Raw genomic sequence first — 25339 nt, 5'->3', positions numbered from 1 at the left:
TGCATTTTCCTGAGAAAGCCAGTTTTTATTAGATTCTCAGAGTAGTCTGTGATCCCAAAACCAAAGGGTCAAAGCACCCCAAAATGTTTATATTTTGGGAAATGCTTGTTTTCCTCTGGCCTGTTCCTCATACCAATGACTGTCTTCTCTGCTCAGTAGTGATGTCTATGCAGCGACTACTCACCCAGCAGTCGCAGCCCATTTCAGTGTCCATAAACGAAAAGTGCGATGCATCCAGCCCGTGCGTGGTGCCTGCTTGGGAAGGATTGGTATGAGGAAGGGTGGTTGAAATGGCAACACGATGAAAGTGAGCCAGACACAGCCCTTGAAAGCATGCACAGCGAGCAAGGGGGCTACTGGGGGGAAAATGGCGCTTGATTTGGTTGAAAGACAGACAGGACACCCACAGGCAGAGAGGGGAAAAGATGTTCCCGGCAAAGGAAACAGCGTGAGGGAAAACCCGGAAGCAAGAAGCAGGCGAGAGCCCTTGGCACTGTCCATGTTCTGGTGTGACTCAAGTACACGGTGCTCAGAGGAGCTTCACCAGAGGGACTGAAACTTGAAACGAGAGCCTTGGACCAGGTTTTATAGCCTGGGATACCAAGTAAAAAAATTTACCCACCTTTATTTCTCAGCCAGCTTAGGAAGTGTCTATGTTAAACATGCCTGTCTTCTACTAGCGGACTCCATGTCCTCCTGCCCCCGCCCCAATTCTGGCTCAGTTGCAGCATCCCCACCCCCTGCATGACAAACCCACCCACCTTTCTTGTCCCAGCCTTAGGTTGATGGTCTTCACAGCTTGCTTGGGGTTCAAGCCAGGGCTTTTGTTTTAGGATATTAGTTTTGTTTTCAGTGAAGAGTACCTTGAAATCAAGGCAATTGCATCCTTCAGAAACTAGAAACAAAGGCAGACCCACACATGTCTCTGAGACTTCAAGTGAGGTGTTGGCACTTTGGACATTCTTGATGCTCGAGATTTCACAGAGCATGCCAACCTCCCTTGGCCTCAGATCCTTGAGGTTTTCGATATGTGAACTGGCTTTTGTTGGATTATTATTGTTTGTGCTTATATAATTTTTGACATCCCCCAGTCCCCAAATAAATTTGACTTAGGAACTAATTCCCTTGATGTTTTGACATGTGATTCCAAAGCTTCCTTAGGTACCCCGGTGGGCCCCAGTTTAAGAAAACTCAGCGCCTGAAAACCTTGATTTAGGAACCAGGTCAATCCGTGGCCCTGGGGATATTGAATTCTTCAGGGGCTTTCACTTCCTAGGAGGACTTTTCAATAGCACCTCACCTCCCTGTGCCTTGGTCTGCTGGGTTGTATTTTACCGCCTGACAAGAGAACTATGGAGGCAGAGAAACTTCAAGAACAAATGCACCATGCAGTTGCTGGTGGAATCCAAGCCAGGCAGAGATAAAGAGGACACTTCTTTTTTTTTTGTTTCCACTGGACGATAACAGAATGGAAGAGATTTAATTCACCAGCATTTATTTTATATGAGGCATTCCCTGTAACATGTTCAGAGACTGGTGAATGATCCGAGGGCCTAAAGTATCCAGTGTAGGAGTGGGGAGAGGAGAGAGGGAGAGATGAGAGTATGGACTGGAGGTGATCAGGACCAATGGCACTAAGAGGAAGGCCCACGGGAAGAGGAGGGGACCCAGGGGAGGTGTGGAAAGCTAAACTGAGAGTTTGGAGGGAGAATGGATCTAAGGGGAGAGGCAGGTGGAGAAACCTCACATGATGTTCAGGATTTGGGCTTATGCAATTGGATGATGGTGCTTTTCATTGGACTAGGGAGGAGGAGGATATTTGGGGAGGGCAGAAAGTGAGGATTGCTGCACTCATGGGATCTTCTTCACCTAGATTTATGGTCCTGGAGCTGGGGACAGAGGTGTGGGGCCAAAGGTTGGGAAGTCATCAGCATATGGGTGGAAGTTGGACTCAGGAGGGTCTCAGCAGAGAGGGTGAGAAATGGTGTGAAGAAGGAACGCAGAGACCAGCAGGTAAAAGTCAGGTGGGGAAAGTAGAAACATAAGGAGGGGCACGCAGAGAGATGAGAGTGAGCAAGAAAGCAGGTCCCGAGCGTCTCAGGGAGGAGGGCTTGATCAACTGTGCACGTGGCAAGCCGCTGCCTGCAGCCCTGCTGTCTGAGCAAGAGGTCCTGGCTGTTGTTTATTTAAATACCCGAGAAAGAATTCTGGAGAACTCAGAGGTTTACAATCCAAGAGAACCGACAATCTGTTAATCTAATTCACTGACTGTCAGAGCAGCCCAAATTTGAGGCAACTTCTTAGGCGTTCCCTTTCATTTTCTAGACTGAAGTTAAGCCATCCAAGAGAGGTGGGACCGCTTGCCTGACATTACACAATAGTGAACGTCATTTCCAAGACAAGCATGTGTGTCCCTGGGGTCTCTTCCCCTTTGAAATTGGGCAGAAGTCGCCTGGGTGGGCTGAGACAGACCGTCAGCCTCCTAGGTGAGAAGCAGACTCACCAAGCAGTTTGCTCATAAGCATGTTCTTGATTTCACAAGTGACAGGGAACAAATCCACTAATGACTTCCCAGCGCTGGGCTGGGCCAGAGCTAAGCCCCAGTTTGATTGCTTCCATATTCACTGGCGTGTGAAATTGGGGGAACACACTGACTTTTATTCCCTAAAAAAGAATCTAATTTCTTGGATACCTTTTGCTGGTGTGATATTGATGTTTATGGGAAAATTAGCTATGATGAGGTAATAGTCTATTTTAGAAAACTGAACTGAGATATTGAAGGAGCTATTTTAAACCTGTACTTAATTGTTCAATTCCATAATGGCCTCTTGGCTTTTTATTTATTTATTTTTTTAGAGAATTCCCATGGATTGCCTTACAACTGGACTCTAGCAGCTTGTGTTCCACAGGGAATGCCAAGCCCTTTTGAGGGACACCATGCTATTATGATCGATGAGAATATTCAAGGCATTTTCCCATTTGAGTGCCATTACTTGTAGTGTTAAAACATTTTGAAAACACATTTTAGCCATTAACTCATTTTTATTGTCAGATGAAAGTGCTTAATAGACTCACTCCACTTTAGTTTTCCTCCTTCATCGTGGAATGAAATCATCTGTTGGATTCTTGGCAACATGTTGGACAACGGAACAGAAAACCTCATGACTTCATTGCAGAAATGGCAGATAGAGCAGGGGCTTATGGCTCAGCCCAGCTACCAAAAACTGCTAACCTTGTTCAGCAAATTCAGACTCCTGGAACTTATAAGCTGAGCTACTTCATTCCACTGGTACATTTTTACCCCCAGAAAAGCAGCTGCATATATCATTTAAGAAATGTACCTTTGCTTTAGTTGAGAAGTATTAATATTTTTTAACACCACATGTTTTGTATCTGATGTATTATAGGTTGATGGCTAACTGGAAGCCAGTAGCTTTTTTTTTTTTTTTTACTTGTAATTCCAGTCAGGTAGTATAAACGTCGTATAAGGGGCTCTGTGGTTACCAGAAAGTGTGTCTGGATACTGGATGCCTCAGAGCTACCCTCTGGAAGTCATGTGACAGAGCATGGGAGGAGCCAGCGCTGTTGCCGGTTTGCAGAGCAGCATGGGGAGTCTGGAAGCTTCTGGTGTCACTGACAGAGGTGGCCATCCTGGCCGCCTGTCAGGGTGTCTCCAATGCTGAACCTTGTTGATCAGCTTGAAAGGTAGATTATCATAACCACCTTCCTAAAATCACACCAGTCCCAGAAACATTGCCAAAGCCAGCACTGGACTGCTTTCCTCCCCTCTTCTGGGAAAATCTTGGGGCCCCCTTGTAGGCAGGAGGTGAGAATCTGGGGACACCAAGTGAGCAGGTAGCAGGTGCCCCTGAAGGCCTGGCCCGGGCCTGAAGAGACCAGGTTGCTCTTGTAGCTCAGCTCCCAACCCTGGGCAAGTCGCTGACTGAGCAAGTAGTTCCTTGACTTCTAGATGTCATAAACTGGTAAAGTTTCACAATAAACTTTGTGAGTTTAGAATACAGCTATCACCATCATTTTATCAGATAAAGAAAAACACACTGCAACATAGAAATGTTTGAATAACTAGCTTTCCGAAAGGCTCTTGAGGTAGGCTTTATTTTTCTCATTTTGCATTGGAGGGGCTGATGCTTGAGAACCACTGGACAGAACAATCCTAAGGACTTTCTTTTCCAATGCTTCCTGCACGCCGGGCCTGGCTCCGAGTGCTAGGAATACAGCGAGGTGTGAAAACAGCCCTGCTCAAGGAGACCTTGTTCGGAGAGAGACAGGAGAAAGTGTATGTAATTACGGTTTGCTCTGATGGCCATTGTCACATGGCAAACAGCATGTTAGGTGACAGAAAAGAGCAGCTCACTCAGGGAGTGGGTTTTATTTTGGTTGGCGTGGAACAGAAGGGCAGAGAGGGCGCAGGGGTTCCTTCTGAGGATCCCGATTTCCAGCGAATGTGCAGATGGCGGTTATGAGGAGCTGGTGCTTAGAGGTCAGATTGACCTGAATTCCAGACCCTGCTCTATCACTGGTGAGCATCTGGAAGTTTCTAAATCTCTAAGATTATTTCTTTATCTCTAAAATTGTGATAATAGCAGTTCCTACCTCATAAGGTTGTTGTAAAAATGAAAATAGGGTAACATAAGAAATGCTCTCATCACTTCTGACCTGCAGCTCATTAAAAATGTTAAGCAGAAGGGTGTGGCTGGAGTGGAGGGAGCGAGGGGCCAGAGGAGGACAGCAGAGGCCAGGCTTTCTGTGCCCGGTGAACGCGGTTGGACGCATTTTATCCCGCGGGCCCTGGGGAGCCATGGAAGCATATCAAGCAGGGACGTAACAAAATCAGATTAGTGTTTAGAAAGACGGCTCTGCCAGTGGTGTGGAAATGAGTGGGGTCTGAAGATCAGGTTGGAGGCCACTTGCAGGACGCAGCCAAGCTCTGCTGAGGGTCTGAATCAGGAGATTCCAAGTGGGGAGAGAGAGAAGTGTGCAAGATGGTTCCGACCCACCTGTGAGGGTGTCCTCCTCAGGGAGCAGCGGGCATTCTGAGTTCAGCGTAGCGAGACCCTTCCAACAGGGAGCAGAAGCCCCTACTGACAGCAGTTCACCTTGCATTTTTATGTCTTAAAATGGAGTTGATGTCCCACTTGCTTTTTGTGTTAGTGGACAGAGCGCGAGATTGAGAGCCACACATCTCTATTCTAGTCCCTTCTTTGGCCCTAATGTGCTGTGGGTCCTTGGCAAGTCTTTTCTTGTAAAATAAGGGATTTAAAAAGATGAACCCAGTTCTAATGTGGAGTGTATTCTGATGCAATTTAGGGGTGTAGTGGGACTACCAGGACCCATCTGGAAGACCTTGGGAAGAAACTTAATACACCTGGGTCATGGAGTTCTTATCTGTAAAATGGGCCAAATAATACCTTCCCTACTTTTGGTACCTGCTCATATTGAGGGTAAATGCAGTTTGTATTGATAAATGTGTGAAATTATACAAATATATGTAATTGTTGTCATGAATGATCATGAATGTCATGATCATTCTGTGGTTTATATGGTGTGTTGCCAAAAATAATTGAATCTACCAGGACTTTCTAATTCCCAAACCATTGAATTATAGATAATGTGGGTCTTTGATTTCTTAAAGTCCTATCATCGGAGATACTAAATATTGTAGATTCGGAAAGGTTATGTTGGGTCATTTAAAATACTAAGAAAACGTAAGGCCTAAGATGAATACTATGGTCTTAGACCTTAAGAAAATGTATTAGAAAATAAATGCTGGTGAGGCTGCTGTTTCATTTATTTATTTTCTCACCTTCTGTTCTTTATCGATAAAAAGTGGTTTTGGCTTAGGAATTGTCCTTTCAAATAGTCATAGCCAAAAAAGAAATCTTCTAGGGGCTCATTAGCCAATCATGACAACTGAGCATTGAAATTCTGATGGGCACAGGCGAAGCTCAACATTCAGATTGCCCTGCATCCTGAGCCTTCGTTGTTTGTTGTGTCTTGATTACAGAAAAAATAATTTCTCCATAAACGATGGTCATATCTTTTTAATACAAGCCCTGCTTGATTTCACTTGCTTTTTTACTCTGGAAAGGCAGCTATCATTTAATTTCTTTCTTTCTAAACAAAAATAGAGTTCCAAACAGGGGGGTAAAGTGTGTGTGTATTAATTCTCTCCCCTTTTTTGAAACTGGAAATGTTACCAGGGAATTATTCCTTTAAGAGAATCACTGTTTCCCACTAAGTGGCCTTGGAGCCACCTCCCGTAGAAGTGGTTTTGAGCTGAGAGCCAGGAAAGTGATCATAGGAAAGACCATGTGCACATCCAAAATTGTCACCCCTGGACCATGAGTGCCTCCCTTGGCAAGGACATGCAGGCGGCCTGTAGAGGCAGAGCCACCGCTCCTACAGTGACTAGAGAAACACCCTTCTTCTAGACTATTTGGGGAAAAAAAATTAAAGGACCCTCTTCAGAATACTAGTGTAGGAAATGAATCTTGAGGAATAAGTCTTCTGTTTGTGAAGGACTCCGTGAGTCACCCAACTTGTACCTTTTGTTCCCTGCACACTCCTAACCTCCCCCCAGCTGGAGAGCTGCTCTCAGCCAACCCAGATCCCCAGTATTCTTCAGGTCTGGGCGGTAGCCCACTTCTTCTGTGAAGCAAACTTTTCCAGAAATCTTTACGTCACATGGTTTTCTTTCTTCTCTCAGTCCCTGGAGAACCACCTCTCCCTCCCTGTACATGCACCAGGGGAGAGCAAGCCCCTTTGGAATCTAATGGAAGCTGTAGACTCTCCCCAGAAAAATAAGCATCTGCATTCAACAGTACAAATCTTGCATGTGCTCTCGGCAGATGATGCGTTCTCTGAAGTCCCCATGCAGGGACCTTCTAGGGGTCTGGAGCCCTAGGTCTCCTGTGAGGAAAAGAACACAGACTTTGGATTCACAGACTTTCAAAGTCAAATGTGACTCTATCTTTTATTCTCTTGCAGTCTTTGGAAAGTTGTTTAGCCGTTTTGAGCCTCTTTTGTTCCCCCAATTGATGCGAAGATATAATAGTTACAGCTACCTGAAGGTTGCTGTAAGGTTCGAATGAAATAGTGTGTGAAAGCTGCCAGGCACACAGTGGGCACTCAATAAAACGCTTATGTTCTTATGTCTCCCATAGATATGAATAATAACTATACTCACTCTTATTGGTACTTAACATGTACCAGGTACTTACTGTTACTTTCACATTCAGTTAACATCTTTGAGCACTTACTGTTTATCAGGAATTTGTTATGTACTTTTAGATAGATTACATGGTTTAATTAAAGATGCGCTGTCTCCCTGAATAGAATGTGCATCACCCGAGCGCTCAGGCCATGGCTTCCCTCATTGTACCCCCTGCTCGCAAGCACCTTGTGTATTGCGGGTGTACAACGAGTGATTAATTCATTCTCTTAGAGTAATTGTGAAGCATGGCATTTTTGTGGCAAAACCAAAAGAGGAAGAAGAAACTTGCCACCAAACTATTATGAGATTACCTTTTTCTGGGATAGGCATTGCTTTGTCCTTTTATTCTGGTAGGTCCCTGTCACTAAGAGAGTCGGTGTTGAGGAAGGTGAACCAGATCTCCTGGGACCAGAGTGGGCGGCGATCCCAAGCCCCCTTTTCTTTACAACACTGGCAAACTTGTGTGTTAACCCTTTGCTCTTTGGCATTTTATTTCTTTTCAACAGAGGTATTAATATTTTAAGAAACTTTGGGTTTTCTTTATTAGATATTTGTGTTTTCCTTAGACTTTATGCTGTATTTATGAAATAGGGTAAACAGAACATAACTGTTTGGTTAAAAATTAAAATCTTTGATGGTTATGTTGAGCATTTACTAAAAAGAATGGCTTTGCCATCAATATTTTCAAAAGCAATAGTTCATGTTTGGGAATTTTGCATTGAAAATGGGTATTTATACAGAATTATCTGAAGACCCCAGACTCTAATTATCACAGAATTATATAAATATTGTTCTTTTGAAAATTTAGTTTTCTTTCATAAGAACTTATATTTTCTTCAATCAGCTTCTATGCTTAATTTTAATATTTTAAGTTTTCTAATCCCTAAAAAAGTCTTCCCCCAAGTATATTTTGAATATGAAATAAGAAAATGTATCTAAAATATAATGTCTTGCATGTAGAAAAATCTCTTTTAACTATTAATACCCATAAGCATTTACCTGATTATAGCTCAGTGTGAAAGAGATGTACATAAATGATCATGGATCTTGGGAGACCAAACCTGAAAGATAAAGAAAAATGCAAGTCATGTGATTCTGGAGGTGTTGCATACATTTATTTGATGTCCTGCCTATCTGAAACCATAAGATGAGTTGTAATGTTGAATAATTATAATCAATATTTGCACAGCATTTTATGGTATACATAGTGCTTTCACACTCAGTTAGTCCTTGTAAGAATTCCATGCAGAAGATGCTGTAATGTTACTGTTTTGCAGATGAGAAACCCAGACTCACAGCTACAGTGACTCACTCTAGAATAATGGGGCAGTTAGATGGTGCCTTACATTTGTGAGGCTCTTTCAAGCACTTTTCTCTATGATCTTATTCATTTACTATTCACACTATGCATCTTTTGAAAGAATCAGTTGGCCGTATTGTTATTTTAACCTACTCTACGCTTCAGATTCTCAAAACTGTCTTAATCTTTATAAGTCAGTCCCAGCTTGCTTGCAATGCCATGGGAAAATAGGCCCAGCCAAGAACTGAAGCCACCATGCCCTGGACCCAGTGACCCACCCACCTTCACTTTTGTGGAGAAAGGGCAGAGTCCTGGAAAATCCAGTCATAGAAGACTGGTGCCTCTAAGAGTCAGAGGTTATCCAGAGTGGTCATGGATGCAAGGAGGATGTCCTTCCAGTGTCATTCTTCAAAGCAGAGAACATCCTAAGTAAGGGACTCAGAGAGTCTATTTTTGGGGCCCCATCCCTTCACAACTACATATCCAATTGGTGTGTCCTTTCCTGTATCTTCTTCTGGTAGCCAAGACCTTGTACAAGTTGAGTATCCTTTATCCAAAACGCTTCGGACTGGAAGTGTTTCAGATTTCAGATTTTTTTCAGATTTTGGAATATTTGCATTATATTTACTGGTTAAGCATCCCAAATCCAAAAACCTTTGCATGCATTTCCTTTGAGTGGCATATTTGTGCTCAAAAATTTGAGATTTTGGAGCATTTCAGATTCCAGGTTTTGGGATTTGGAGTACTTGACCTGTACTCTCTGTCCTTGCTCCACCCCTACCTTATTCTCCCTGCATGAAGCACGAAGGAATTTAGATGTTGGAACCATCACATCCACCAGTGGAGCTACATCATGTTCCAGGGGGACTTCATTTTAAAAATGACCCCTCAATATGCCAAGGAAGTCTGTGTGTGTGTGTTTAAATTAAGCTTCAACTTTACGATATAAATAATATACTAGTTTTAAATAATGAACTCTACAAATAATACTGTAATAAACTCTACAAATAATAATGCTCTACAAATTACTGCTTGGACTGTTTTATGCCTGGAATACCTGTTATCATCCTCCTTTATGGATTCTATTTCTAATAGTTTAGTATTTTTGCATCTATGTTTTTTGCTATACTTCTCTCCTTTAAATCATTCTCTTTCTCCCCTTTTATTGTTAGAAAGACCTTTCCTATGCCCTGAACTTACATAAGCAGCTTCCTTACCTATGGAAACTGCCAAGAATTAACATCATTTTGAGAGACTCCAGTTAAGGTCCTCTGAGTTGAGGCTCAGAGCTCCTGCTGGATTGACATAGCCCTGTGATATAAGCTCCCACACCACAGGGAAAAGTGACAAGTAGCTGGCATCCAATGAGACAGGCGTGGCAGCTACATTAGGCATGCAGCCATGGAATTCCTGAGTAGAATGTGGAAACCAGAGTTCCCAGCTTTCCAGAGGACACGCCCAGCCAGGCTGCTCTGCCACCCATTTCACTGTGAAGCCACTGCTTTGCCCGCGGGAGCTCTGAAACTCAGTTCGTCCTCAGATGTGACTTCCTCTGCAGAGCATCCTCTTCTCTTAGCCAGAGGAGGTTTTCCTTTGTATTCACTCTCTCAGCCATGTTTCCTTTTTCCTTTTATTTTCTGAACACCAAATTTTGAAAGGGACCATTTTTTTTTCTCCTTCACTTTGTCTTCCAGAAGCTCAGCTCCACACTGATGCACCGTCTCTGGCCTGGGTGGCCTGTAACTCCTGCCCTTCTTGCCTGTCTACTGTCGTCTTGCTGTTCTATATTTTGATTTTTCTATTCCCCCCACTTCCATTATGTATTTGCATTCTCTAATAGTGTATAATAACTTATCTGACATTCTTTTATTGAATGAGATAAAATAATAAAAGATAATCTCTATTAATTAGCTAAGCCATCTATCTCACTAGTACTATGGTACGTGGCAATTTGTTTTGTGTTCGTTTAGGAGCTGCTTAAAAAGATTGGAGAGTCTGTGTCTTGAAGAATGTGGGTGAGGGACCTGGGACTCTGGGTCCAGTTAAAAATAACCATGGTCTCTACTTGGTGGCTTTCTGTGCGATGATGTACCAAGTCACTTTGCAGACTTCCCTAGACCAGAAGATACTCCCATAATACTTATTGACCTTGGAGAAGGCTTTCAAGTTTTTTGGCCATGAAGAAGATGAGATTAAATATCTCTGTACTAATTCAGGGAGCCTGTATTGAGTTTGAAACACATATTCTGGGTTCCATAGGACAAGACTTGAACTCTAATACTATTACACATAATGTCCCATAGTCATTGTTCCAGATGTTCCTGTTTGAGAAGTGACTTATCTAGAATCCTGGAAGTTCCAAGTAGTGGACCTTGGTTGATGTTAGAATGATGTTCCAAAATACTTGACCATATCAGCCAACCCACTCAGATAACCTTTTGAAGAGATCAAATTCTACAGCTAATATTTGGATGTATTTCCACATACATTTATTTTAGTCTGTTATGAATTTCAAAGGCTTGGCATATTTTTCACCCAGGTACTCTGTCAGTAAAATCACACACAAGACAGAATATTAGGAGGAGGCTGAATCCATGTGGGTCTCTTGTGACACATTCATAGCCCAAAACTGTGGAAATTAAGAACATGTAACTTCCATTAAGGCACTTTGTGTGAAAGTCAGGGCCACTATTAAACAGTAAAATCATCTGCCTACAAGAAGTGCCACCCAGTCTCCACTGGACTGGTCCATTCAGCTGGAAATGGATTCTTTCCTAGAGACCCAGGAGGGTCTGTGGGTGCTGCCCCGTGGCAGGGGCCGACTATACCACGTTCAAGGTTTAATTTGGCAGAACACACCTCACACACGGCTTTGCTCAGAAATATCTTATATCTTAAAAGGAAATGTACATAAAGGCAGGGAAGAAAAGGAAAAATGACAAAAGGGACAGAGAAGATTCTTTTGGAAGAGAAAATATGGTGTTTGTCTCCCATTTGTGTGTGTGTATGTATGTGTGTGTCTGAAAATATTCATATACCTCAAGGTGGGAGATGTCTAAGAAGTTTCTAGTCCAATCTTCTGCGAACACATAACTCATTTTTATAACATTGTTAAGTGCTGATGTAGCATATTTCTACTTCAGAAATATGCTGATGTAGCATATTTCTACTTTCTACTAGAGAAAGCTTACTATGTCACAAGGAAAACCACTCAATATTCAGACAACTCCAGTGGTTAGAAAATTTTTCCTTGTTATTTCTCCAGTGGTCTTAGTTATCTTTCCTAGAGCCACATACAGCCTGTCTCATCCATCTTCCAAGCTAATCCTAATTGAGTATTTGAAGGCTGCCAGGATAATCACGATGACGAGGACGGTGGTGGTAGATGTCACCACCATCATCAACAGTAAGAGCTCGTAACATTTCTTGATACTTCCTGTAAGTGCGGCACTAAGCATGTTACATTTTTATCTCATTAATTCTCACAACTTGATTAAACAGATACTTTTTTAGAAGTTCATTTTACAGGTGAGGAAACTGAGGCTTACAGAGATGAAGTTGCTTGCCCTGGATAACAGGTAGCAGGAAACAACTGAGATTAGACTCAGGCAGGCTGACATGGGATAGACTCCTTAAGCAGTCTCTTCTCTGGTTTTCCATCAGGGAGTTATACTGTGGAGCATATCTGCAAATGTAGGAGTATCTTCTCAGCGGAGGATTCCGGAGACCAGATTCCACCACTTGCAATATATTCTCGTGCACAGAGTCATCCTTGTTCTCCCACCACATCTTTCTTAGAGTGGTATATTTTAAAAAATTCATTGTGTCAACATAAAAACTGTTGGAAGCTCTATGCATAGAGAATTGCAGCCCTGCAGTTCCCTTGCACTGGTCTGGTGACTTTTCAAATTGGTCCTTCACAAGCTGAGGTACCTGAGTCATGAGAGTTCACGTACAGCAGAGTTAGAGGAATGCCTTCCCAAAGCACAGTGCCTGACATCTGATAGCTGTTCCATAAATACGTGCTGAATGAATTAGTAGATGAATGACTTCTCTAAGAAAATAGTTTAATGTCTAGAGCTGAGAGCAGTAGAAATTTTGGTGTTTACTTTAAAAATATCTACATTTTAGCTATTCTTTTATTTTAGGTTGAGACTGCAAATATGTAACTAATTTGTATTTCTCTTTGATTTGACTCGCCTTTGCAAATATCTTAGGCTGCAGTTTCATTGAGAGTAACTTTTTGAATATTATGCCTTTTCATTTTTATGCTTCATCAAGTACCCAATCTCATTACCACTGAAACGCTAAATTAGAAGAGCCTCTAACTTGCCTGTGAGCCAGACCTCTGAAAAATTGGTAGTCCTATACATGTTAAAAGAAGTCCCTGCAACTGTTAATCTGTGTTGTCTAAACTCTCTTCCTCATGAGTTTTAAGAAATTAACCTTTCTGGGCAGATATTTCAATAATGCCCAGTTTGTTGTACTTGTTTATTGACATGGTATGTTCCACATCAATGGAGAGCTTATGACACCTTCATCGTTGTCATACTTTGTATGGTTTAGGCCAGATGTCCCTAGGTTTTAGAGACCCAGTGCCTCAAGGATATCTATCTGCCACAAACTCAGAAATGAGTTGCTGTGTTATTACTCATCCTCTGGGATGGAGATGCTTTCTTTCTGGTCTTCAGAGGTAGCTATATGGATTCCAGTGGTGTTTATCTATTTTTTATATTGCTAATGACATTTGGTTTTGTGTTGTCTTTCCTAGGTTTGCTGGGATGGGAAACCTGCTCAAAGTCCTTACCAGAGAAATTGAAAACTATCCACATTTTTTCCTGGATTTTGAAAGTAAGTGCCAAAAATTATAACATAATAATGGAAACTTTTCACATTCTTTATGGCTTATTGATAAGGAAGTTCTAAAGATTTTATATGATACTTAAACTGTATCCAAATGTCACTGTGCATTTCTTTCTGAGATTATTTCTAATGTCATTTTCCTTCTTTATTTTTCTACTGTTTTAGAAACATAGTGGAACATCTTTTTAATGTATTTGTGATTTTCTTTGATTTTAGAAGTGATCAGCTTTCGTAGGCCTAGCATAAATCATCGTGTATTTTTCCTAAAAACTTTCATGAATTATTGTTTCATATTCCAAATGAAACTAGTAAACACAGTAATTTATGCAGATTAATGTAAAACAAATATCACTATATATGAAAGAAAAAATGATTAATACCAGAAATAAGGCTTACAGATTTTTTTTTTAGTCATTTCCATTTCTTCTGTATGTATTATTTGATTGTATGAACCATTTCAGGATTTTGAGATATACCCCTTTTATCCAAAATGTTGTGTTTCTTTTATCAAAAACTTCAATATTTTTTTTCAGGTAAAATCATTTAAGAATCATGACTGAATAAGCCCAGAAATTGTTTCTTACTTATTGATTAAATATATTTACAAATAAGTGGCGCATTCATGTCTAATCAAACTAAGCTTATGTTTCCACCTTCACTTTTGTATTCCCCTTTTTTATTATTAATATAAGTCCACAATAGCAAGCACAGTTAAGTACCCTTTTCCCCGGTATTCACCATCTGTTGCACCCTTTAATCTGCTTTCAACTTTAATTTTCCAAGTACTCTATCTACATTAAAAATGATAGTTAGAACTTCCTTACCTATAGATTAAACCTTCTAACAGAGATTTGCTAAGTAAATCCTAGAAGACCCTTCCAAGATGCACCAGACTGAAAGGTGAAAGTTCCGTAGGTGTATCTTTTTAGTGTCTCAGGTGTGTTTAAAATAATTACTTGAAAAGTAAAGGTGTCCCCAAGGCTCATATGTTCTGAAAAAAATTTACTCTAGATTATGTTCAATGAAAGATGCCTCACTTTGGATTTAACTCAGTGGGCTATGTTGTTATTGCTGCTGCTGCTGTTTGGCTTGGCTTGCTTTGGTTTGGTAAGGGGTGTAGCTATAGCCAGATTGACTTGATATTTTAAAAGAAATGGACTTTTTTACTGGTTTAACTTTTGCTACTCCTCTAAAATATACATATATATGTGCGTGTGTTATATATATATGTATGTGTGTGCATATATAGTTGTTTTTAAAAGAATGATTTATTAATAACTTTAAAATTTTTTGCAAAATAAATTGTCTATGGTGGTAAACCCTTATTTTACTATTTACAGTTTTCATTGCTCCCTTCCATTTCTTGCCACATGCATTCTACATTGTTGCATTCAGCATGTACAAAGGCCAAAATAGTGGTAAAATATCCCACTCATTCACAAGTGTGGGGGGACGTAAGCGCCTAAGAGAGTTCCATGCTTGTTCCTTCTGGGAGCCCTGAATCCCATACATACCTGTGACTGCTCACAGGTGCCTCCCAGAGCTCAGGGAGTCCACTTGCCTATCAAGCAAGCTGTTCTTGGATACTTGGCTTTCCATGCTTCCACAAAGACCAGTGTTGAGTTCTTGGTCAGGTCTAATCTTAAAAAGCCTTTAAAATGATAAAAGTAAAATTTGCAGGGATTTAAAACAGTAGTTTTCAACTAGTGTTCTCCGGGGTTCCAGATTTTGGAGGCTATGCCTCTGGATCTGTCCCCCACCACTACAGTAGTCAGGGATGGGTGGAGAGGGGTCTCTGTTCCTTTCCCCTTGTGACCAAAGCACTCTGGCCTGCTCAGTCTTGTGCTTTGGACATTTTCTTAACATTTTATTTAAAGAAAGGTCATGGTGGCTAAATAAAGCACTTAGAAATCTTGAATTGTGATGATAGTTTATGGTATAAAAATTTCATCGGTCGATGTAATTTCTTCTAGAGGAAGAAGTGAGGACTGAATTCCCATATCTGATGGCTCATTACTAGGGCTAGAGCTGTAATATTTAAGGAAAACTTAAAACTATAAATTTATAAAAACTGCCAGGTAGGGTGGCTCACGCCTGTAATCCAAGCAACTCAGGAAGCAGAGGCAGTAAGATCACTTGAGCACAAAAGTTCAAGACCAGCCTGGGCAACATAGTGAGAGCCCATCTCTAAAAAAATTTTTTTAGAAATCAGCGAGGTGTGCTGGCATGCCCCCATAGTCCCAGCTACTGGGGAGGCTAAGGTGAGAGAATTGCTTGAGCCCAGGCGGTCGAGGTTGCAGTGAGCTGTGATCACACCACCACTGCACTCCGGCCTGGGAGACAGAGTGAGACTCTATCTCTAAATAAATAAATAAATTTAAATAAATAAATAAAAACATATAAAATCCTGTTTATTTCCTCATCGGTTCTAAGGAGAAGATCACTTTTATTCCGCTGAGAGTCTGAGAAGATAAATAATTGGGTTGACGTCACACAGGAGTGACCAGGGAACAGATGGGTCTTTGGCTATCTTCTTCCTGCTGCTTTGCTTCCCTGAAGGCCTCATCGCCAACAGCTTCCTAGAGGGGCCACAGCTATCATTGTATCCCTGAGTAGAGAGGGACATCTTAGCTGTCCACAAACTAAGTCATCTCATAGAAAAAAAATTGATTTTGATTTCTTGATCCTGAAAACCCTGTTTCCTAAAGTGGTTTTCAAGAAACATCGCTGATGGGCTGGAAGGATTGGGAAGGTGGGCTGCTGTCATGACCTCTCCTTGCACCTGCAGATTTCAGCTCCATCCAGTAAGGCTACATTGAGTAGGGTCACAACCGTACATGTAAGCCACGCGGCATCAGGGGTGCAGAGCTGAATGAGAGCAGTCACGTACTGATGAAGACCCAGGCTAGAGTGGAGGGCAATACAGGCACACAGTCCAAGATGAAATAAAACAAATGACTCCAGGGAGGCACGGTATGGCATGGGAGTGGAGAAGGAAAAAGTGTACACCTAGTTTCTTAAAATGGAAGACTATTGAAAGAATCAGAGAAGTCTTCCTGCAAGAGGTGGCATTTGGAATAGGCTTTAAAGAATGAGTAGTTTTTCTACAGCACATGTGGGGAGAGTTTTCCAACAGATGGCAACAGTATAATTAAAAGCAGAGACTGGAATAGGAAGGGCATGTCTGAAGAACATAAGAGGTTTGATTTAGACAGAGCACCAAATGCTTGTTGGAGAGAAACGGGGACTCATATGGAAGCCTGGCTTGGGTCAGGCAGTTACAGGTACGGCTGCCAGGCTGAGAAGCTCGGGGCTGGATGTCCGCTGTCAGGGCTCATCTCCAAAGAGAGTCGCCGACATCCCTGAGGGAAAACTGGAGGGCAAGCAGAGCTGGGCAGATGGGAACGAGAGGCGTGCTTATGCTCAAAGCAGGCTTGAGCAGCCAGAGGATCCAGGAGAGAGGCCACGACGCCTTACTAGACCGAGATTCCTGAAGGCAGGGTGTGAGCTCCACTCACTTTGCTGATGCAGCTTTTAGCCCATGTAGAGCGCAGAGCATTGAGCACCCAATGAACCTCAGTAACAGATGCTGGTCACACGAAGGCACAGAGTGGAGCAGGCTAAATCCAGGCAGTCAGGAGAGCACAGGCGCTCAAGGAGGAGCGAGTGTAAATGGATTCAGTGCTGCAGAGCACTCGGGAAGGATAAGGCTTGAAAGGGGGCAATGAGCTGCCTAATCACCGGTGGCCACTGGGAGGGCAGACTCAGGCTTTGTTGCTTTGTGTGCAGAGGCTGGAGTGTGAAGAGTTAAGGAGGAAGGGATGGAGGGAGGAAGGAAAGCTGAACAGCGTGTGGTAACAGCATAAATGAATTTGGCACCTCTACTTTGAGTGCTGAATATTCTTTTTGAAGTCAGTGATGGGATATAATTGAACTGGGTCAAATAGGTATAATTAAGCCAGGTCAAAACATAATACAAAAGTAGACACATCTGTCCTTAGGTTTTGCCGTTGCATAGATCTGACTGAAATTCTTGTCTGGCCTTTGCAGCAGTTCTACACTTTATGTTCACATTTCTCCACAACCACTTAACACCTTTTTTTCATTGTTGTTTTTCTTCCCTCTGCTTTTTTCTTTTTCTCACTCTACAGCCTCACCATGTCTCCATTTCCTCTTTGGAGGCTGGGGAGACAGGGGAGGAATGAAAGATTAACGCAGGTCCCTGACCTTTCATGAGTGATGGTTTTAGGAACAGCGTAAGGAAGAAGACTGCTTGAAGCTCTGTCCAGGATTGTGTGGTCAGATCTGCCGTATGGCACCCAACGTGGGCAGCAGGCATTCATCTTCCAGAGGAGTTTAATAGTTCTCATGATTCCCAAACGGAAATGATCATTTAAAACATCTAGAGAAACTTCTTTTTATATGGCTACCTGAGCCTCACCCAAAAATTCTGCTTCAGTGGTTTCCTCCCAGGAATCTGCTTTTCCCCACATTTCCAGGTGCTTCCAATGATCAACCAGTTTGGGAACCTTTAACTAACCCATCCAAGTGAGGCACTAGCCCCACCCCAGTGTTTAGAACAGGGGGCTAAGCCGTGCAGTTTTTTTGATTTCCAAGACCCAAAGCTTGGAGTGGGAGGTCTCCAATATAGATAGAAATTCAAGTAGACTAAAACCTATGCAAGAATACCTTGTTTCAAAGAAATTCTTCTTTTTTTCGATCAGCAAACAATTTGACCCATTAATGATTCATTTGGGATCTGAGTAGACATTCCTCCCAAGAAGATAAACAAATGGCTAGTAAACACATGAAAAGATGATCACTATCATTAGTCATGAGGGAAATACAGATTCAAACCACAATGAGATAGCATTTTACACCCACTAGGATTGTTCTAATCACAAAGGGAGATAATGAAAAGTGTTGGTGAGGATGTGAATGTAAAATGGTACATATGCTTTGAAAAACAGTCTGGAAATTCCTCACAAGGTTACACATAAAGTTACTATATGACCTAGCTATTCCACTCCTAGGTTTATACCCAAGAGAAATGAAAATACATGTCCACACGAGAACTTACACATGAGCGTTCATAGCAGCATGATTCATAATAGCTGAAAAGTGGGAACAACCCAAATACCCATCATCTAATGGATGGGCAAATAAAATGTGGTATATCCCTTCAATGGGATGTTATTGAGCAATGAAAATTGAAGTACTGATATGAACCTTGAAATCACTGCGCTAAGTGAAAGAAGCCAGTCACAAAGACTACCTACTGTATGATTCCATGTATGTAAAATGTCTAGAATAGGCAAATCTGTAGAACCAGAAAGTAGATTAGTTGTTGTCTAGGCCTGGGAGGTGAGGAGAGTGTTGGAGAGAAATGGGGAGTGGCAGTTAGTAACAGGTACAAGGTCTTTTTTTTTTTGCCAGGGGGTAGGGGGAACAGTAATGAAAATATTCTAAAACTATTGTGGTGATGATTACCTAGCACTGGGAATATATTAAAAACCACTGAATTATACATTTTAAATGGGTGAATTGTATAGTATGTGAATTAAATCTCAACAAAGCTCTTATTAAAAAAATAAAAAAGATTCCTTTGGAAGATCCAATTCTTTTTTCTTCTGGGTAATGTTGACACTATTCTATTTGCCCAGAATATACCATTTCTCTTCTTTGCCTGATTACTCCACTTTTTAAAATTTATTTTTATTGAGACCTAATGTACCTGCACTAAAATGCAAGTGCACGTTGCAATCAGTTTTGACAAATGCCACATTCTGTCAAGACACAGGCTATTTGTGTCACTCCAGAAAGTTTCATCATGCCACTTCCCCCCAGTCAGTCTACCCTCCACTCCCCAGAAACCACTACTGATAGATCCAGTTTATACCTCAAAAGATTAATTTAGCTAATCTATAAGGTATTGAACTTGATGTAAATGGAATCATAAAGTATATTTTTTGTATCTTTTTTATCACCCAATATAACATTTTTGAGATTTGACCATGTCATTACATGTATCAATAGTTTGTTCCTTTTTTGTTGCTGAATGCCGTTTTCTCAAAATGGCAAGTAATAGGGTTTTTTGGTCTGATCAGGATTGAAACAAATTCATACAATATATTTGATTGGTTTTTCTTTTTTCTTTTTTTTAATTGTTGTAAGAACATTTATCATGAGATCTACCCTCTTTTCTTATCTTTAAGTGTACAATGCAGTATTTTTAACTGTAGGCAAATTGGTGTATAGTAGATCTCTATAACTTGTTCATCTTGCATACTGAAACATCATACCCCTTGATTGGCAATTCCCCATTTCCCCCTCCCCCAAACTCCATGCTACTCTCTGCTTCTCTGAGTTTGACTCTTTTAGATACTTTATATAAGTGGAATGATGAAGTCTGTGTCCTTCTGTGACTGGTTTATTTCACTTAGCATAATACTCTCAAGGGTTATCCCTGTTGTCACATACAGCAAGATTTCCTTTTTATAAGACTAAATGTTCCATTGTGTGTATATACGACATTTTGTCTGTTCATTTTAAATAGAAACAGAACTCCTGACTACAATACTTTTGGTTAAGATTTTCAGGTTATCATGAAAGGTATTCTGTGTGCCAGGCACTCTGCTTGTTGTGGTGTGAATAGCTGCAGAGCTAAAGTCTACTTAGGTTGACAGATGTGAAAAGCACCATCTATAATGCAGTAGTGGTGACTAGACTCTAACAGAGTCACAGCCTGTGCTAGAGGTTTCATAGGAGAGAATAACTGATTTGCTCTGTGATAAGGTAGAAGAGATAGTTGGAGAAGGACCAGTCTGGAAAGACTGACAAGACAGAGTGATATAATAGCTTCAGTGATGCCATATTAAATGTCGTCTTTTCTGGGAAATCTTCTTAGCCTACATTGGTTGCTCTGGGGAAATGTCTATACATTCATTGCCATTTAGCTTTCACTGCATGGTGACTTTGCGTATATTATTCTATTAACATTATTACTGATGGATTGTAACTTTAACTTTCCTTGAGGACATCAGCCTTATTTTGTTAATTGCTTTATCTCCATGATCACCTGTGACTATGACAGGCATATATTACAAAAAGTGCCCAGTAAATATTTTCTGAATTGAATGATTATGTCCTCGCCTTCCTAAGGTTCTTGAGGATAGGAACTATATATTTGGTTCGGTATCTCCCAGAAGTGCCTAGGACTGCCACTGGTACATAGTAGGCACTCACTAAATATGTTTGATTGATTTCTCATAATCTTTTACTGTCTGTTTGCAAATCTGGATTTTGTCTTCCTCTTGTACCTTGATTGGCACTATTTTGGAAGTGTAGAATATCTGTTCAGTGTGTTAGAATTAACTACATCGAGAAGTCAGACTGTTAGCCCCAAGTACCACCTAATCATCCACTATCTGAGATACTGTCAGGGATCAAGGTTTGCTAGTTTTCTTCTGCAAGTGTGTATTTGTCTCCTCACTAGTGTACTTCTCCCTGAGGATTTGAGTGAGTGACATCTTATGCATATATTATTCTGTGTTTTGTCCAGCGTGCAGCATAGGGCTGGGCGTAAAGTATAAGCCTAGAAAATTTGGTTTTGATTGATGCTAATTAAGTAACTATATACAGAATATGCCCTACATTCCTTGGACAGAAACAGCAACGGTAGGGATGGGTTCTTAGCGGTATAGAGAGGCCTGGAGGGAAGAGAGATGGCACATAAATATATGAACATTAGAAGAACATGACCTCTTCTTCAAGGAGCATACATATACTTTTGTTGGAGAGATAAGAGGGAAGCACCCTACAGAAATGATAGTACAGGTAGTATGGAAGAAATCTGTAATAAAACAGAGAGCAGATGCTATGCTAGCCAGAAGTACAGGTTCTAGATTGTCCTGAAGAAAAATGTTTCTTAGAAGATAGTAGCTGAAAAGTGGTTTTCTTATAAGACAAACCCACATTTATTAACATCATAGGAGCACCAAGATCAGTAATGGTCAAGGGGTGTTAAGAAGGAAATTCTAACGTCTCCAAATCATTGTACTCTCAAAAAAGCTCTGAATATTCTGACCTGTTCGGACTATAGACTCCTCCTCTTTGAAACAAGGGGGTGGGGTCAGATGAGCCTACCATCTGGGATTTGTTTTGGTTGTTGACTCAGGTTACTTCCTGCCACTCCTGATCTCTTCTTTCATCTGTCCTTCTCTGCATGGGGTGACTTTAGCCTAAGATAATGTGAGCAGAAGACACAATCTATGTGGCAATGTCTTTGATTTTGAAGGAAGTCCTGGCATTTCATCAGTAGCATATATTATTGCCTCTGTGCCCCAATGACTGTCGTATAAACACTCAAGAAAGGTACAACAACCCTCACACCCGCTAAGGCTGCTCAGAGGTGGCTAGATAATCTTGGAAGCGGGATGGGAATGTCAGAAAATATCAGATGTCCTTTGGTCTAGTATCCTCACTTGACAAAACGAAAAAAAAAAAAAAAAAAAAAAACAGAACAGACCTGGGATGCAGTTTTATATTAATGTTTATGGCAATTCAGGGATTCAGTGACAATGAGGCCTTTAATTTTTTATACTTTGGCCTTTTAAGTGCTTTTAATCTATGTCATCATCTTTGTTATGACCGTAGAGGTAGGGAGGAGACAGGCTATTCTTAGCTTCCCTCTCTTTTACCAAGAACGAGCCTGGGGCCCAGAGACATAACTTGGCTTGCTCTGAGGTCTGATATTCAGTGGGTGGCAAAACTGGCGGTAATGCCATCCTTGGAACGTCCCCACCACAGGGACCCCGTTGCAAGTGAATGAAATAGACAGTCCTTCAGGAACCTTGACCCTCCAGCTCTTTTCAGCCCTGGTGTGGTTGTTCCATAGGAAAGGGCTTTGGGCTCTGATGTGAGATGACTAATGTCCTGTGTGAATAAATGTGTCAGGCTAGTCACACATATTTTCCAATGGACCTTTGCAATTTTATGCTGTTTCCATAAGCAATTAGTATTCTGCTATAAATAAATCATTACCATTTTCCATCCCCAAATGTTAATAATAGGTAATTATTTATGTTTCTTAGTTTATCCTGAAGGGGAGAGGGATTGAAGGAGTGAGGAAGTGGGTGGAAAGAAGGGCATAGATTTAATTTATGGCTTTGGCAGATTCTTCTTGCCGGACCTTTCTTCAGTGTTTATGTAGCAGTCACTGGGGCACAGGGGTAGCTATATATCCTACTGATGAAATGCCAGGGCTTCCTTCAAAAACAAAAACATCTCCACCTAAATTGTGTCATCTCACATTATCTTAAGTTGATTTGATTCTCTGTCAAATTTTCCACACAGTCCTAAATAGGTTGTTAGGAAAGGAGGGTAAGGGTGTTCCTGGTGCTTTTGAAGACAAGGTGAGTCCTTGGCTGATCTGCAAAGATAAGAACACTTTGATTTGAAGGCTCTTCTCCCATTTGAGGCCAGCTGTCAGTGCCCTGTGGTAAGTTCTCCAAAGACCTTCCTGATAAACACAGCCACTTTCCTCTCCATTAGCACAGTGGAATGCCAAGCATTTGCTTTAAATAAATATTGCAGTGCTCCACAAGGCAATCTTCCACCCTGCCTCTGGTGACACCAGAATGTCGGCAATTACTATTCACCATCACTAGCAAATGGAGCCACAGGAGGAACAATATATTTCCTGCAAACAAAATTAATGCTATTTAACCATTTTAATTGATGAGAAGGTATTTTTTTCTATTGAAAACTCTGAACACTTGGAATTTAGTGAGTTCTTGACAATAGCTTGGTGTGTGCAAGGTTGCAGGGCACATGATACATTTTCATACTTTCTGCAATAGCAAGTTCAGAACAGAGCTTTAAATCATCTCTGGGATAATGGCCTGGGTACACTTGTTCCAGGGCTTCTAGAAGTATTGGTTTCTGAAATTGCCTGTGTAAATCACCAGGATTTTTAACAGCTTCATTGTTAGACGGGAGTAACCCCAACTTTATGTAACCATTCTCCTCCATCTCAATGAAATAATTGGCAATGATAGACGTTTACAATTACAATGTGGTTCTTAGAAGAAATATTCCTAAAGAATTTACAGACTGAAAGTGGAAATAAAAAACATTTTCATCAGTAAGATTATTGGTGTGTGTATGTGCGTGCGTATGTTTGTACCTTTCTTTGACTAAAGGTCAATCTTTGTGTTAAAAATAGAAAAGCAAAGCCCACAGTTCAGAGTTCCTGTTCACTCAACAAATGGTTTAAGGGGTTGCTGATAGGTTAAATATAGTAACCTTTTCAATCACTAATTCTTCAAGGTCCCATTCAAGATGTCTTTCTTTGACATCTGAAAACACAATAAATTTTAAAAACATGGTCACCGCTTGTATCTGAATATGGAGAATGCCAGAAGTATAGACTCCAAGGCCTCTCAAAGGTATTTCCCAGAAGGCAAAATGGTAACAGCTTTAGGATTAAAAGAGTAAACGTAAGTTCAGTTTCTCACTGTGCCAGAGTCAACAAATACCCTATTAGTGTGTTAACCACACTGAGGAGACATTGAGGCCATAGATGAATAATGGATGATTTAAAAACACAAATGTTAGGTAAGGTGTGAATAGCCAATTTTATTATAGGTGAATACATATATCTTTTTTTATTCTTATTTTAGCATATTGTGGGGGTACAAAAGTTTAGGTTACATATATTGCCCTTGCCCCCCCACCCCCTGAGTCAGAGCTTCAAATGTGTCCATCCCCTAGACAGTGTGCATCGCACTCATTATGTATGTATGCACCCATCCCCTCCCCCACCCACATCTGCTCGACACCCAATCAATGTTATTCCTAAATGTGCTCTAAGGTGATGATCAGTGAAACCAATTTGATAGTGAGTACATGTGGTGCTTATTTTTCCATTCTTGGGATACTTCACTTAGTAGAATGGGTTCCAACTCTTTCCAGGAAAATACAAGAGGTGCTATATCTCCATTGTTTTTTGTGGCTGAGTAGAACTCCATGGTATACATATACCACAGTTTATTAATCCACTCATGTATTGATGGGCACTTGGGTTGTTTCCACATCTTTGGAATTGTGAATTGTGCTGCTATAAACATTCTAGTGCAGATGTCTTTTTTTCCTTTGGATAAGTCTCTACCACCTGGCCAGTTTCCTCATTGATTCACTGATTCATCTCGTGCTTATTGTATTGTGTGTCCCAATGGCTATCTCAAAAGATCTCGGAATTCAAAGACAAGCAGACAAACCATCACAAAACACAGTGTGAGAAGTATATTTATATTATCCTTTCAACTATTTATTCAGTGAATTTTTCTTGAGCACCTACTATGTGCCTGGAATTGTGTTAGACCCTGGAAATATAACGTCAAATGAAACAAATATGGCCAAAGTCCTACAGTCTAACAGGTAAGATTCTCATTAATGAGTTCTGCCTGTCTGATCATTTAGCCAGGGGGTGAAAGTAGGATGAATCATGGAATTTCCCATAGGGATTTGGACCAATTTTCAATGTCACCTAGGGTTACACAGCCCTTTTCCCATTTGAAAAGAGAGACAGACAGATGGACAGACTAGAGTTTCTTCCAGCTGTCACTCTCCACCTTGGAGACTGACTTCACTTGTGATTTGAGTCCCCTGAGAGTCTTACGTACTTTGGCCCAGAAGGCAGGGACCGTGCTGGCAGCACCAAGGGCCTAATTATAGCTGGAAGAGGAAGTGACTTCAGTTCCATGACAGGGAAGGAGGAAGAAGTTGGACATCCAATAAGACCAACAAATTATGGAAGAAAATGAGCCAATGCATTTTTAAGCCCAGATGAAAAAACTAACGATGGATTGGGTTTCTCCCACCCCACGCCACCACTGGTAAACCACACAAGAAACATATCTAATAGGACACCGGGAAATCAG

The 25339-nt window shown here is 41.1% G+C and overlaps 1 protein-coding gene across 1 annotated transcript in view; it reads left to right on the top strand.

Moving 5' to 3' along the window:
* Positions 1-25339, top strand: part of CYRIA (CYFIP related Rac1 interactor A) — a 58663-nt gene that overhangs the window by 14678 nt on the left and 18646 nt on the right. The window contains exon 2 of the mRNA XM_045549065.1: positions 13306-13385. Within this exon, the coding sequence (XP_045405021.1) occupies positions 13316-13385 (70 nt within the window). The 5' untranslated portion in view covers positions 13306-13315. The remainder of the gene's footprint in view (positions 1-13305; positions 13386-25339) is intronic.

The sequence above is a fragment of the Lemur catta genome, chromosome 4, assembly GCF_020740605.2.
Source record: "Lemur catta isolate mLemCat1 chromosome 4, mLemCat1.pri, whole genome shotgun sequence".
Lineage (NCBI taxonomy): Eukaryota > Metazoa > Chordata > Mammalia > Primates > Lemuridae > Lemur > Lemur catta.
This window is presented reverse-complemented; position numbering and strand designations above follow the sequence as displayed.